Genomic DNA, 14,309 nt, shown 5'->3' with positions numbered 1-14,309 from the left:
TCATAGTAAACAGGCCGGGTCGCAGGGGCAACAGTCTAAGCAGAGATGCCCAGACTTCCCTCTCCCTACACACTTCCTTAACCCCTCCGGAGGAAAACTGAGGCGTTCCCAGGCCAGCTGGGAGACATAATCCCTCCAGTGTGTCCTAGGTCTTCCCCGGGGTCTCCTCCCGGTGGGACGTGCCCAGAACACCTCCCCGGGAAGGTGTCTGAAACAGATGCCAGAGCCACCTCAGCTGGCTCCTCTCGATGTGGAGGAGCAAAGGCTCTACTCTGAGCTCCTCCTGAGTGACCGAGCTTCTCACCCTATCTCTAAGGGAGCGCCCAGCCACCCTGGGGAGAAAGCTCATTTCAGCCGCCTGTATCTGGGATCTTGTTCTTTCGTTCATGAGCCACAACTCATGACCATAGGTGAGAATAGGAACATAGATTGACCAGTAAATCGAAAGCTTTGCCTTACAGCTCAGCTCCTTCACCACGACAGACCGGTACATCGACGGCGTTACTGCAGAAGCTGCAACGATCCATCTGTCAAATCTCCCGTTAAGGATTCCCTCACTTCTGAACAAGACCCCAAGATACTTGAACTCCTCCACCAACCTGAAGCGGGCAAGCCACCCTTTTTCCGACTGAGAACCATGGCCTCGGACTTGGAGGTGCGGATTCTCATCCCAGCTTCAAACCATCCCAGTCTGAAGAGGCCAACATGACATCATCCGCAAAAATATATCATGAATATCTAAATGGCTGAGTTGTTTACTTTTTAGTCTTCCAATTAAATGCCTTCATTTTGTTCATTCAAACTGAGTCGCAAACTTGGAATGTGTAGGAAAACAAGGTGGGATTTATTGCACAAACCAATCATAACCAATCACACCCAATCATAGAGCGATGGATTGCCTCCTCTCGCATGACTTTTCCCCATTTGTTCTCATTAGGGCTGAATCGATTCCTTGAGTTACTCCAATTCAAAAAAGCATCGAGGCAAAATAATTTGCCTCAAAACTTTGTGTAGTGCATTTAACTACACACAGGGTAATGTTGCAGAAAGACATTGTGTGAGGACTAGCGCATACTGCACGGATTGCGGTTATATCCGCGGGTCAGGTGGGTAAAGTAATAAAAAGTAACATTCTAAAAATAGCAGGTGGATGAGAGATAAATCATTAATGTGTTGATTTTAATAAAGACGCGGAACTCTCATTTCACGGTAAAACGCAATGAATGTGTGTCATTCTTTAACTTTCGGTGTCAGCTCATCTCAAGATCAGAGACTGCAATGCGAGAGAGAGCGGCATCAGCACTGGTGATATCATTTAGTCTCGCTATTTTTAAATGAAGACAGCTGTGTGTTGAGCTTCAGGATGCGACGCTGGACATTTAAAACGCTTATAAGCTTCATTTGCGGCAGTTCATGGAAGATACCAGCATGGTGAAATGTTTAATGAGACTTTATATATACTTGATATCACCGAAATACACCATTGAAATGTTCTCAAAGCTAAGCGCAACAAATAGCAGAACGAGCTGTAACTGTTGTGTGCGCTCGTGCTTTCAGAGCTGCTTGCTCATTGATCTGTGTAATTTAAATCTCACACTTTAAATCACAGGCTTATTATAGCTCCTAACTTAATAAAACAAGCTGTGTTACTATGATTAATGATTAGCTCAAAATGTAGCCTAGATCTGCGCAATGAACTTTATCTGAATTAAACACAAACACATCTCTCATGTTTCCTCACACTCCAGCAGTTACTCCTCCGTGTGCTGCATAGGTTGTCGACCCTGGTTTAGGTTATTTAAGAAATGTAATTTCGCCAAAGTTTTTTTTTTTTTAAAGCAATCTACTTCAGTGTAGCTTATATGTTATGATAACATTATGTTATGGTGACGTTAAAGCTGATCCGTGCATCTCTACTCTTGTTCTTGTTCCAAGTTTCGTTTCTGTCCAATATTTCTTTGCTTCTTACAAAAGCCATAAAACCTTCAGAAGACCGTAAAGACTTGTCATACCTGAGCTGAAGTGGAAATTTGAGTTGCTCAACATAAATGCAATGTTTAGGCATTTATATTACTATTATTCTGATTTATAGGTTGTAGGTTTAATAGTTAATAAAATAGTTCATATTTTAAATGTATTTTTTATTTATTGTAGCAACTATGAGTCAGATAAAATAATAACCTTAACGTGGAATTGAATCAAATTGAAAGAGACTCTTTCACTATAACACTATAATTTATAAATAATTCAGAATTAATGTTTACACCTTAACTTATTCGTCCGCCGATGTGTAAGAACTTAAAGGGGGCTCTGTTAAAGGGAAACATGTATATTTAGCTCAAATGAATGAATTAATGAATTCATAGGGAATTTTGAGAGTCTATTTTACAGCCGAGCAAATAACTCTTCCAGCGTTCATTTGAACGGGCCGTAAATATCAACTCTACAGCGGATATTAATATCCGAACAATAGTGAAACACTATTTTACAGCCAGGTAACTTAGATCGGCAGTTCAAGACATTAAATTCATAAGCACATAACACAAGAACAGTTATCTTTGAATACAAACGGAACTTTATTGATTACTCTAACACATCAAACTAATATCTAACATAAACACACGCACTCACACATTCACACACGTTGCAGGAAGGAAGAAGGTGAGGCAAAGAATAAGTTTTAAGAGAGAGAAAATATGAAATCGTAAGCAATATATGCATTTATGACACATCAGTCAGTCAGTCAGTCAACTTTATTTATATAGCGCTTTTAACAATGTAGATTGTTTCAAAGCAGCTTTACAGAGTTAAACAGGAAAATAATGCAGCATAATTTTATTCAGCTGTACAGCCATTCTGGAAAAAACGCTGATGTCATCAGTTCATTTAAATTATCATACAGTGACAGTGTGGGCTTTAGATCAATAATTTGATCAGTAATTTAGTTTAAATGGTTAATTTAGTTTATTAATTAGATTTATTTTGATGTTTAGTTGAAAAATTTAGTGTCCCCAAATGAGCACGCCAAGCCAGAGGCAACAGTGGCAAGGAAACCAAAACCCCATCAGGTGACCTAATGGAGAAAAATAAACCTTGGGAGAAACCAGGCTCAGTCGGGGTGCCAGTTCTCCTCTGGCCAATTAACAAACAGCGTATTATTATTATTATTATTCTGGCAGCTTTACAGCTCAGAGGTCATAATAGATCAGAATATTCGAGGGACCGTGGGCAACATGCTGGAGACGGGTTTATTGAGGATGATGTTGATTAAATAATTATTAAAGTGCAATATTCGAATGATCGGAGGCAACACGCTGGAGACGGGTTTATTGAGGATGACATATCGATTTAAGTATTATTTAATTGTAATATTCGAACAATCTGAGTCAACACGCCGGAGACGGGTTTATTGAGATGCCGTGTCGATGAGGCAGTTTCATGGGGAGTCTAATCACGGTCTCTGCAGACACTTCGGGGTCCTGTGTTGGTCTTCTCTGGGCGCAGGTCCACCATCTGAATTGGATACGGCCCGGATCCGGCTGACTGCAGTAAACCTTGGGATAAAACAGAGAGACTATCATTAGCGTAGATGCCATTCTTCTGATGATGTAACGAGTACATCAGGTGTTATGGGAAGTGTTCCCGGTTCCGGCTGACCTAGTTAATGCAGCCTAACAATCATTTCATTGAAAAAGTGTTTTATGTGTATGCCACAGTAAAGAGATGTGTTTTTAGTCTAGATTTAAACTGACAGAGTGTGTCTGCTTCCCGAACAATTTTAGGAAGACTGTTCCAGAGTTTCGGAGCTAAACAGGAAAAGGATCGACCGCCTGCAGTTGATTTGGATATTCTAGGTATTATCAACTGGCCAGAATTTTGAGACCGCAGTAGACGTGATGGAGTATAATGTGTTAAGAGCTCGCTCAAGTATTGGGGAGCTAAACCATTTAGTGCTTTGTAAGTAATAAGTAAGATTTTAAAATTTATGCGATGTTTAATAGGCAGCCAGTGCAGTGTTGACAGAACTGGGCTAATATGGTCATACTTCCTGGTTCTAGTAAGAACTCGAGCTGCTGCGTTTTGGACCAGCTGGAGTTTATTTATTAAGTGAACAGGGCAACCACCCAGTAGAGCATTACAATAATCTAGCCTTGAGGTCATGAACGCATGAACTAACTGTTCAGCATTTTGCATTGAGAGCATGTGCCGTAATTTAGATATATTTTTAAGATGGTAGAAAGCAGTTTTACAGATGCTAGAAACGTGGCTTTCAAACGAAAGATTGGTATCAAAGAGCACATCCAGGTTCCTCACTGACGACGAGGACTTGACAGAACAGCCATCAAGTGTTAGACAGTATTCTAGGTTACTACTTGTGGAGCTTTTTTGTCCAATAATTAAAAATGCAGTTTTTGCTGAATTGAGTTGCAGGAAATTACCAGTCATCCAATGTTTTATATCAATGTTATACAATGTTTTTATAAAAAAAGGAAACAAATTAGTTCACTTTAAGATACCCAACTTATTTTCTCTTGTATATTTAGCATTGCCCTTGAATAAAGAAAAAGTACTTACCTGATTAATTGATGGGGAAATTGGTAGAATACTTGATTACTAAAATTTGATAGCTACAGCCTTAGTTCTCATTATTCTCCACACGCATTGGGGTGTCTATTAAAATAATGGGGACAGAGGAGGCGTGCCACTGGCTGTAACCTGACCTGCAGGTGTCACTGTTGGACACTTCATTTAGAAAAACGAATGATACAATTGAGGTCTTATTTAGGAATATTTCCGTGGTTTTAAACAATTGGATTAGAAAAAAAAAAAAAAAAAACCTTAGAATATGGAGACACTGCCTCCCATGTTTCCTCAGGAGGAAATGCCCCCAAGTTGTATATACATCAGTTAGTTTTGGTGTACTAAGGGTGTCCACACTTGGCACGTTTGGTTCAATTAAAACAAACCCTGGGGCAATTACTCTTAGTGCAGTTAATTTGAGTTAGTGTGAACACTGACATCCAAACCTTGGCTTGCACTGCTAAATACAAGACTGCTGAAAAGATAGGTCTAGGAGCTCTTCCAACTGAACTGGTTCAATTTGAACTCACTGACCTATAAACCGGATGGAGACCTTAAACACAGAATGCTCATGCATATGTTTCTCTTGTAGTGATGTTGCCCATCAAAAGTTCAGTTTTGGCACCAGCTCTTTGTGATGGCAAAATTCCTGCTGCCATTTTGACTCCTTTATATTTTATAAGCTCTTTACAAGTTATCATCTGGTCAATACCATCATATGCAGGCTATGCACAATTGTTTTTGATAAATTCAATTTTGGATTTCACAAGTGATAAAATCAGTTGCAAATGTTGTACATAATGCACTCAGTGTTGCACTTTGTGCAAAGATATGAAAGTTCTGATTAAACTTGGAAGGTTTCCCTTGACAGTGATTTTGGGGAACACGAGTTCCTGTACATGTGATATGTTTCACCTTGAGCGGTATTCAAGAGTGTAGGTTTAGTGCGCATTAAGGGCACTGCACTTTGTGTGTACGTATGCAAGACTGTCGTGTCATAAATTCCACTCTCAAGTGGCCTACACCACAAGTGTGGGTATTTAGACAGGGCAATAGTCCTGTAGACTACAAATTCTTGTGCAAAAATTGACTAAGGAAGGTATTTTTGGAAGTGTAGTTACTGGTCTTAAAAACAGTGCCCTGCAACACTTGTCAGATGTCCAACAAAAAAGGCAAACAAGTGATTGCATTAAATAATTTATTTGAGTCATGTCCTATAGCAGAGTCATGGACAGGGAGATGTGTAGGTGGTCTCGAACGAATCACCTGAAAGAGGAACATGAAATGAGCCGGATCAAGTTCAGGGAGTTCAGCCAGAGAAAAAGCATGATTAGGATGAAAGCATACTTGTCTGATAGTAGTCATAAATGCTGATGATTGCTGGCTTGAGATTTTTCACTGGAAGAACCTGTTTCAGCTGGAGTGTGTAACTCATGGGGACGCCTTTGGGAACCTGCAAGACAGAAAGGATGAACAGCACCACATACAGGACACAAGATGGCAGCTAGTGATTAAACCCAGTCTCACCTCTTTCAGATACACTAGGACATGATCCTCTTCAGCATCAACTCGCTCCACTAGTGGGGCAAACGATTGGGGTGGAGATCCAAGCTGAGGGGAAGAGACCAATGTTTACAGACAATTACATCTGAAGGAGCTTCAAGCATCTTGGGATTTTCCAAATCTTACGAACCAGTGATGTATCAGCTGTGAAGCCCGACAGGAGTTTAACATCCACTAGAACCATGTTAGTAGTTGCTTTTGCTCCGTTGTATCTGAAGACAAATAAAGTTTAGTCAACAGGATCAAGAAAGCAGTTCCCCTCTGTCAGGGACAAACTTGTTTCAGGACAAAGTCAAAGCCGTTCTTACTTCACCGTGAAGTTCAACATGAGATTGGCTCCAAGCGGTCGGCAGTCTCCAGTCACCTTTACGGCAACGCTCAGTGTTTTGGTATCTTTAATGGGTGTTGGGATGTTGTAGAAACATGCAACCTATAGTACAAGTAAAGCACAGTAAGATTTTTATGTGCGCAGCAAACCCGTAAAGGAGCTGAAGATACAGACCTGCACAGACACACAAGTGGATCCTGACGCTTTAACACTATATGTGCCAGGAATGTTCTTCAGGGGCTTCTCCTGATACAGCAGCCTGTTGTCCCGATTCACGCTGAAGCTGTAAGAGTCTCCTCCTACCACTGAGGACTGTACGGTAACGGTGCTGGAGCCGTCCAAGCTGAAGACTTGAGCAGCGTACACAGACAGGGCATGAAGAGCCACCACTGTGTCCTGAAAACAAGCACCAGATTAAAAACTCCACTCATGAATGATTGGGCTCATGTTTGGTAGTCAGAAGCACCTGGGTGGAGGAGAAGCCTCCATAGGGATTCTGTTGGGTCACCAGCCAGTTGACAATGCGGTTAGCATAGCCCAGAGTAGCCGTCGTAAGAGGCCGTTCAGTGAGAACTGCTAGCAGCATGTAAGCACTGATCTCCACCGACAGAGTATCACCAGATGCCGTCTGAGACCAATGAAGCCTAGTGCCTAAAGAGGAGAAAGTTATGCCAAAGAATACAAATTCAGGGTTAAGGTGTGTCAGTCACACTGGAGTCCAGGACCAATTGCAACAAGTGTTTGTACGATCATGCAAGTAAGATTGTTTTGAAAGATTCATAGGCTGCATTTGAATGCACTTTCCATTTGAATGCACAAATGTAAATTGTGCTTCTTTTCATTGGCCATTACTCTATTCTTCAGTCACATGATCCTTCAGAAATAATGCCGATTTGGTGCTCAAAGCCCCTTTAAAAGCCCAGCGAGAGAGCGCATTTATTTGAAACAATCTTAAGAGCGAGAGTTAAGACTTCGAAAACTGTGGTACATTGTGTATAGACAATATTATGCAGCCTTGACAAATTCTATACACAACTGACCAAACTTTTTAATGATACTGCATTTATAGATTTAAGATGATTTAATTAGCTGAGCAATGATAGTCATGAGCATTGTAGTCTTTAACTAATGGAGTTGTCCTAGCAAAACTACCAAGTAATGAAGTGAGAAATATTTACAGTGAAAATGGTTGATGTTTGCAGCTTAAACCTTGTGCAAAGTATATAACACTTAATCATAGGCTCTGTTAAGAAATTGACAGTTGGAGCAGGTCAACATCTTGCGTTGTGTTTATATGGATAACTTCCTGTTTAGCCACTTTATGGATGAGCTCCTGCATTTACGCAAGTTCTACTTTATCAAGAACTCTGACATTCACCAGCCTATGTTCATCTTGAGCTGTGTATAAAGTCTTAAGCATTGAATTTCACCTTCAGAAATGGCACGGTTCTTCAAGGCAGTTAAAAGCTGTGATCGAGTGGTGGTCTCTCCAGCAAGACTGAAGGTGTACGCCAGCAGAGCCATGGCATAAGTGTTTCTCAGGTTCCCAACAACAGGCCTCAAACAGGACAGAGCCTTGGTAATGACGGGATCCTGAAAGCAAAGCAGACATTAGACAAAAGCCAGAACAGTAGGATGTCATACAACTACTGAAGAGGTTTACTTTGACAGGGCCGCCTAGTTCAAGCAGAGATGCGACAATGTAGGCAGTCATGGTCACATTATCACCAACTCCACCCTGAAACACACGGATTAAAAAGAAAAATTATATATTTGTAAAAATAAACCTCAGACAGAGCCTATGGGTTATGGTCCATTTGATAACATGTACCTTCATGTCGTTGTGGTATAAAGTTCCCTGTTGCATGAAACAGCCATTTGAACCCTGCTGGCTTATTAGCCAGTCCTTTGCACTCTGAAGGACAGTCGGATCGATGAAGACAAATTGCGTTGCCAAACCAAAAGACCTCATGACAAAGGCAGTCAACCTGGCCATGGAGGAAGTGTTGTTAAACTGAACTTAAATGCTGGTGACTCAGATGTCATGCAAGACTAGAATAATATCATGAAACTCACCATGTATTGGATGCATCATAGCCAAAAGTGCTGTATGAGCCGTCACTGTGCCTGTAGTTCAGTTGTCCTTGGTATCCTGTTCAAGTCAAAAACCATATATTGGAGGGGGTGGGGTATTAGAGTCTTAACCCCTTCAAATGGGGAGCACAGGACTGGATGTCCTTTAGATTTATTCTCCAACACTCAATCTGCATATCCATACCGCTTTTAAGGTAGCCTGTGGCGGTCTCGCGAATGGCTGCCTTGAGTTACCCCGTGACCTTCAGGTACAGCAGGATGTAGATATTTGGAGCAAGAGTGATCATATTCTGTTCTCCACATCCAGATGGCATCTGTAACAACCCATCTAGATTCTTCAGTGCACGACCCATTATGTCCCCTACAAGAGGAAGCATAAAACCCACATCAGAAACAAAGTTATTCTGCCAAACATCATGAACCACTTTCTACTCAATGGAGATGCTTTACCAAGGACTGAAACGGAGCATCTGGCAGATCCCTGAACCACATTTGTTGGAAACGTCAGAGTCACGTCCTCAGAAAGAACAGTTCCTGCATACCAAACAGAATAGATCAGCATTGAGCACTAGGCTAATGTTTGGCTATATAGGGAGAGCGTGTTTGGGAATCATTGAGTGAAAACAAACCCTTTGGACACAGTAACGAACTCTGGGTGTTTGTCCTTTCAACTCCTTCAGGCTTTAAAAAGGGAATAAAAACACCACATCAGTAAAGCAGACTGAGCTCCATGATCAAACTCCAGAAGGCTGGTTAACACTTACCAGGACAAGAAGACTTCGCGTGACAACGTCAATGCGTCCTCTCGTCGGCACGGTCACAGCCTCAGTGCCACATCGAGTCTGGGATGGTTCAGCTGAAGCATTGACAGTCACATTGACAGCTCCTACAGTGACAGACAGGAAGTGAGCAACACCACATACTTTTAGTATGTTCATAAACGGTACAAAAACGGACCTAGAACAGAAGCTGAGAGAGTCCATTTGAAGGTCTTTCTCCCATTGGCACAAAGACAGGACGAGTACGGATCAGGATATGGTTTAAGAGTGAAGTTTGTGGATGAAGCTGGAGTCACTTTAACCTGCCAATGAAAGAGCAGAGCAAAGATGGGACCTTCTCTATACACAGATCCATTATATAAAAAGGTAAATAAACCAAGACAGACCATGATGCACTTGGACAGATAGCTGAAGACTGTGGCCTTCAGATCAAACGACTCCCCACGGACGATGGAGTACGGCAGAGAGAGCTCCAGGAAGAAGGGCTGGAAGACCGTCAGCAGAGCAGGAGGAGCCAGACCGAATCCTTTGGAGGACAGGCAGAACGCCTCAGTCTCCCATGTGGTGATGGTGTCAGGAACTTGTGTGGATCCAGTGGCTCTGAAGGGGAGCAGAAAAGGGAGAAATAAATGGGAACGAGAAGTAAACACTGGCTTTAGAGGGAACAAAAGAGTTCACACCAACCCCACTTGAGCAAGCTGCCAGATCCATGTTTCTGGAAAGTAAGTTCTAACAGTCACGTCAAAAGAGGAAGCAACACCCTCACTTTCTACTGGAGCAGCCGCCATTGCCATGGCTTCAGGACGACCACGAAAATACATCACTGCAAGGCAATTGTTTGCAGTCCCAATATTAAATTCTGAGACTTGTCAGAATTGATGAACCCTATCACATTACACAGAGCTGGTCTAGAACCAGTATAAATTGGGTTATAGCAACTGAATCTGCAAGTCATGTAGCAATTTCTAAAGCAAGAGTCAAACTAACAGGCAGACATACCATCATGGAAGTTGCGATAATAATTCAGGCCTCTGTACATCAGACACTGAGGGGCTCTGATAGGCAAGTTTGTTGCGACCTTCATCCCGGCATTCTTCAAAATGAAGACACAAACATAAGATGTTTGAAAATGGAGCATTTAGTAATAGGATAAACTTCCTACCTTGAAGGTTTCGTAGGCTTGATCTGTTGTAACAGCCCGACGGGGTCGCACATTCAGACACTCTTCTTCATCCTCAACTTCATATGGATAATTTGATAGTGATAGCACTGGGAGCAAGTTGAACACCTGAGAACAGGGGAGAAATAAAGCACATGGATCAGTTAACCACATTAATCTAGTAAAAATAAGTAGAGTTAGATGAAAGTGTATGAGTAAACTGAAGTGGGATGTTTGGATACAGATTTAAAGGGAGAGTTCAGTTAATTTAAAATAAAGTTTAATTCTAAAAGTAATCCACACGGCTCCGGTTAATAAGAGCCTTCTGCAGCAAATTGATGGGTTTTTGTAAGAAAAATAGCATCAGGCAGACCATATTCAACATGGTCACATAATACACCTACATTAAAGGGGTGATGAATTGAGATCAACTTTCCCTTGAGCTTTTGATATATAAAAGGTCATGGTAATAAGGATATCCTGTAAGTTTCAGAGCTTAAAACTTCCTTGTTAGTCAAAGAATAGCTTTTATAGACACCAGGCCCAGCAAGCGATCGATCTCAGAATGTGCCAGGCTGTGACGTCAGTGTAGTGAAACACTGCCTCTGCAGAAGATCAACGCCTACTTATTCACTGCCTGTTTAGCCCCGCCCACTGATTCACACATGTAACATAGGCCTAGTGTTAAACCATCTACAAGCAATAAACATGCCGTGGAGGATTACAATTGTGCAGTTCAAGCACAATTCATATTTTTTTTAATTAATCTTAATTGATCCTTGAAGTCTGTCTTTAGGAAGTCTAAATGAGAAACCATGGTTTAAAACAGGCACACTGATACCACTTCAGCACTCAGGCGTCTTCCTGGCTCCAAGATCCGGACACTCTGATCTACAGCGCTAAGGCCACATAGAGATCCTGCTTGAGCAGAGACGGTCAGAACATTTCCCTCAGCAGGAACAGCCGTAGCAGGAGAAAACTGTAGAGAAACCTGGAACAAGAAAACACTTTAGGGCACATCACCATTCCCCACATTAAGCTAAAAGATGCTAGTGTACATCATACCTGGTTTTGGAAACACATTTCAGTGCCAAACGACACACTAGTAGTAACTACATTCCCACTGGGCAGAACACCGTAGACCAGAATCTGCACTGCTGGAGCCATGTCGACACTGACAGACAGTTGGAACGACACCGAGCCGCTTGTGACTGTATCAGATGCCCTCGCTCTGACTGTCTGAAATCCATGGAGGATGATCACTCCTCTGGACGAGACCTGACAGAAGACAAACAGGTGATACAAGGTGCTCAAACATACCAGGACACAAAATGTCCACTCACCATATAGATGATGTCAACGCTGTAGTCGCCAGTCTCGCCAACAAAAGAATACTTCACGGTCACTGGGAAAGCAGAACCACATTTGAGCGGCTGATCGAGCTTCACTACAGTCAGTTCACTAAATGATGGGCTGTCAGGAGAAGCAGGTTGGAGAAGCTGAACGACCCTCATATCTGTAGTGAAGTATGGTGATTTGTAACTATAAACAACCTCTGGAGTCACACTTGCCTGGGGAATAATGAACGGAATCAGTTTCTTGTGAGAGAGAAATCTCATCATGTCACAATATAAAGAGCAAATCATACCACCAGATTGAGATCAGCTTTAGGAAGATTAGCAGTGTTGAGGGAGTACATGGCCAGTCCGTTCTGGTTTGTGGTCAGATTCAGCAGCCGTTTGTTTGGCCAGCTGTTGCCATCTAAGAGATACACCGCTTTGTTCGCGATTGGAGTCCCATCAAAACGAGACACGGATATCTGTTGGGAATGATCAAGGTTAGGAAAGGGAACCAATGAAAAGTCTTCCGCAACCAAGGACAAGCTTTTACTCGCCTTTCCCTTAATCATTGATCCAGGTTCAAAATAATCCGGGGTGTCCACAAGCGTGACTTTGCCAACTTCAAACGTAATGGACACCGTTGCAGATTTTGACATCATTACATCTGGACAGGAAAAAAAAATAATAATAAAAATTAGAACGTCAACATCCATTTTAAGCATGTGCTGTTGGTTCAGCTCAGCCAATAGCTCACCTGTTCCCTCCTCAGTGATGTTCACATTTACAAGAAAAGCATCTTGCATATTGTTTTCAAACTTGGTGTTGAAAAACACTGATGTAGCGACAGTAAGAGAGGCACAGCCCGTGGCGTTCATCTGGTAGCAGGAGAGAGTCATATTTAAGTCAAGCACAAACAGAAGACAAACCCTCAGTGGTAAGGCAGGAGTCACACCTTTGCAATTTTATTCAGGCACTGACGGGTCAAATCAGGAACCTCAACGTATGGAAAGGGATCACGGCACACTTCCACCAACGCTTGACCAGGTACAGATTGGCCATACGTGTATCTGGGAAACAAAGAATGAGAGCAAGAACTGACCAACCACAAGACGAAATGATAAAAACATTGCTCACTTGGCACAAGCCTCAACTTTCAGTCCCACATCTGCAACGCTGTACGTCTGTGGGGTGTTTACGGTCACGTCAAATTTGGGCAAAACTAAACCAGAAACAAGGCTTTAGATTAAGACCTCAGATCTGTTGATGAACTGCTGCACACACACACACACAACTTACCATATTTCTTAACCTCAAAAACTTGGGAGATCATTCGGTCACCAATAAAAGCATTTAGTGTGTACATCCCTATCTGAGCCTCTGGGTTCAACTCATGAGAAAGCTGCAAGATCATCCCCGTTGAGGAAATGTTTGTCCACTGACCAATCCGGTTATTATTATGGTCCTATTAAAACAATTAACATCTCAGGAAAGATAAAAAGCAAGAGTACATAAAATCACCACAGCTCCATTCAAAGACTTGCACTGGAGCAAATTCTCACCTCCACCACCATCAGATTGTACTGAAAGACACAAAAGACCGGAATATTAGGCATTTAAAAGCACTAACAAATGCAGCAAATGTGCAATTCTCATGGTCAGGTCTTACCATCTGATCAAAAGGCACAAATTTGGGATCCATGGTAACAACTCTAAAATTCACTGCAAGAGACCGCAATAAATGCTAAAATTAATTGCAAAATGCACTTGATGATCAGAACTTGTACCATAATGGACAGTTTACAGCTCTAATACTCAACAAAGGGTCATTCACAGCTCACCCGTTTGTCCTGGATTGTAGATGGGTTTATCTGTTTGGATGAAGGTCAACGGCAGGTAACTTCTGAACATGACTTTCCTCTCTTCAGTCGCTCTGAAGACCCTCCCTTGAACTTCCACCTTCAGTTTCTGCACAGATTCTCCATCTACTCGAGGAGCCAGTAGAGGAACTCCGTTAACATACAACAAACCAGACAAGAAAAAGCCACACGTCTCATGATAACAGACCTGGAAACTAAAGCAGCGGTGAAACGGTGTAGAAGAAACCTGCTGCACAAGTTGAGTCGTCCTGTTGTCATCAAGCAGAGAAACTGTCATCGTGAGACTCTCTTGGGGTTTCAGAAGAGTAACGCATAATTTGGCATCAGATCCAGACTCAATCACTGCAGGGAATGTCACCATAAATAACCTGTGGATAAATACTTTTAGTACAACCCCAACAGCCTAGAACCAACATCAGGACACTTGTGTTCACTCCAAACATTTAATGATACTTACGGTCCTGGTGTCTGTCCAGCAACAGCAAAAATGAAGAGAGCTAAAATGAGCCCTTTCCAAACACAAATCTCCCTCACAGCCATTAAGAGCGATCATCCAACACCAAACAAGAATCACTTGTCTCTTTCAGA

General features: G+C 42.1%; 1 protein-coding gene across 1 annotated transcript; it reads right to left on the bottom strand.

Annotated features, from left to right (window-relative positions):
* Nucleotides 1-5,806: 5,806 nt before the first annotated feature.
* LOC307123210 (alpha-2-macroglobulin-like protein 1) lies at nucleotides 5,807-13,998 on the bottom strand (the record flags this gene model as incomplete). Its single annotated transcript, XM_079811660.1, is given in 33 exon segments — nucleotides 5,807-5,847; nucleotides 5,929-6,034; nucleotides 6,109-6,192; nucleotides 6,275-6,356; nucleotides 6,453-6,574; nucleotides 6,647-6,868; nucleotides 6,939-7,123; nucleotides 7,903-8,065; nucleotides 8,136-8,210; nucleotides 8,304-8,460; nucleotides 8,549-8,624; nucleotides 8,751-8,796; nucleotides 8,800-8,927; nucleotides 9,017-9,100; nucleotides 9,196-9,247; nucleotides 9,331-9,452; nucleotides 9,524-9,647; nucleotides 9,732-9,945; nucleotides 10,024-10,168; nucleotides 10,345-10,438; nucleotides 10,508-10,633; nucleotides 11,346-11,495; nucleotides 11,570-11,782; nucleotides 11,848-12,075; nucleotides 12,153-12,323; nucleotides 12,399-12,508; nucleotides 12,599-12,719; nucleotides 12,797-12,911; nucleotides 12,979-13,063; nucleotides 13,141-13,306; nucleotides 13,404-13,424; nucleotides 13,511-13,563; nucleotides 13,683-13,998. Coding segments are annotated over 33 exon segments (4,197 nt in total).
* Between the last annotated feature and the right edge of the window lie 311 nt (nucleotides 13,999-14,309).

The sequence above is a fragment of the Gobio gobio genome (genome assembly GCF_949357685.1).
Source record: "Gobio gobio genome assembly, chromosome: 1".
NCBI classification, from domain to species: domain Eukaryota; kingdom Metazoa; phylum Chordata; class Actinopteri; order Cypriniformes; family Gobionidae; genus Gobio; species Gobio gobio.
Note: the sequence above shows the minus strand (reverse complement) of the source record. Positions and strands in the feature narration are given on the sequence as shown.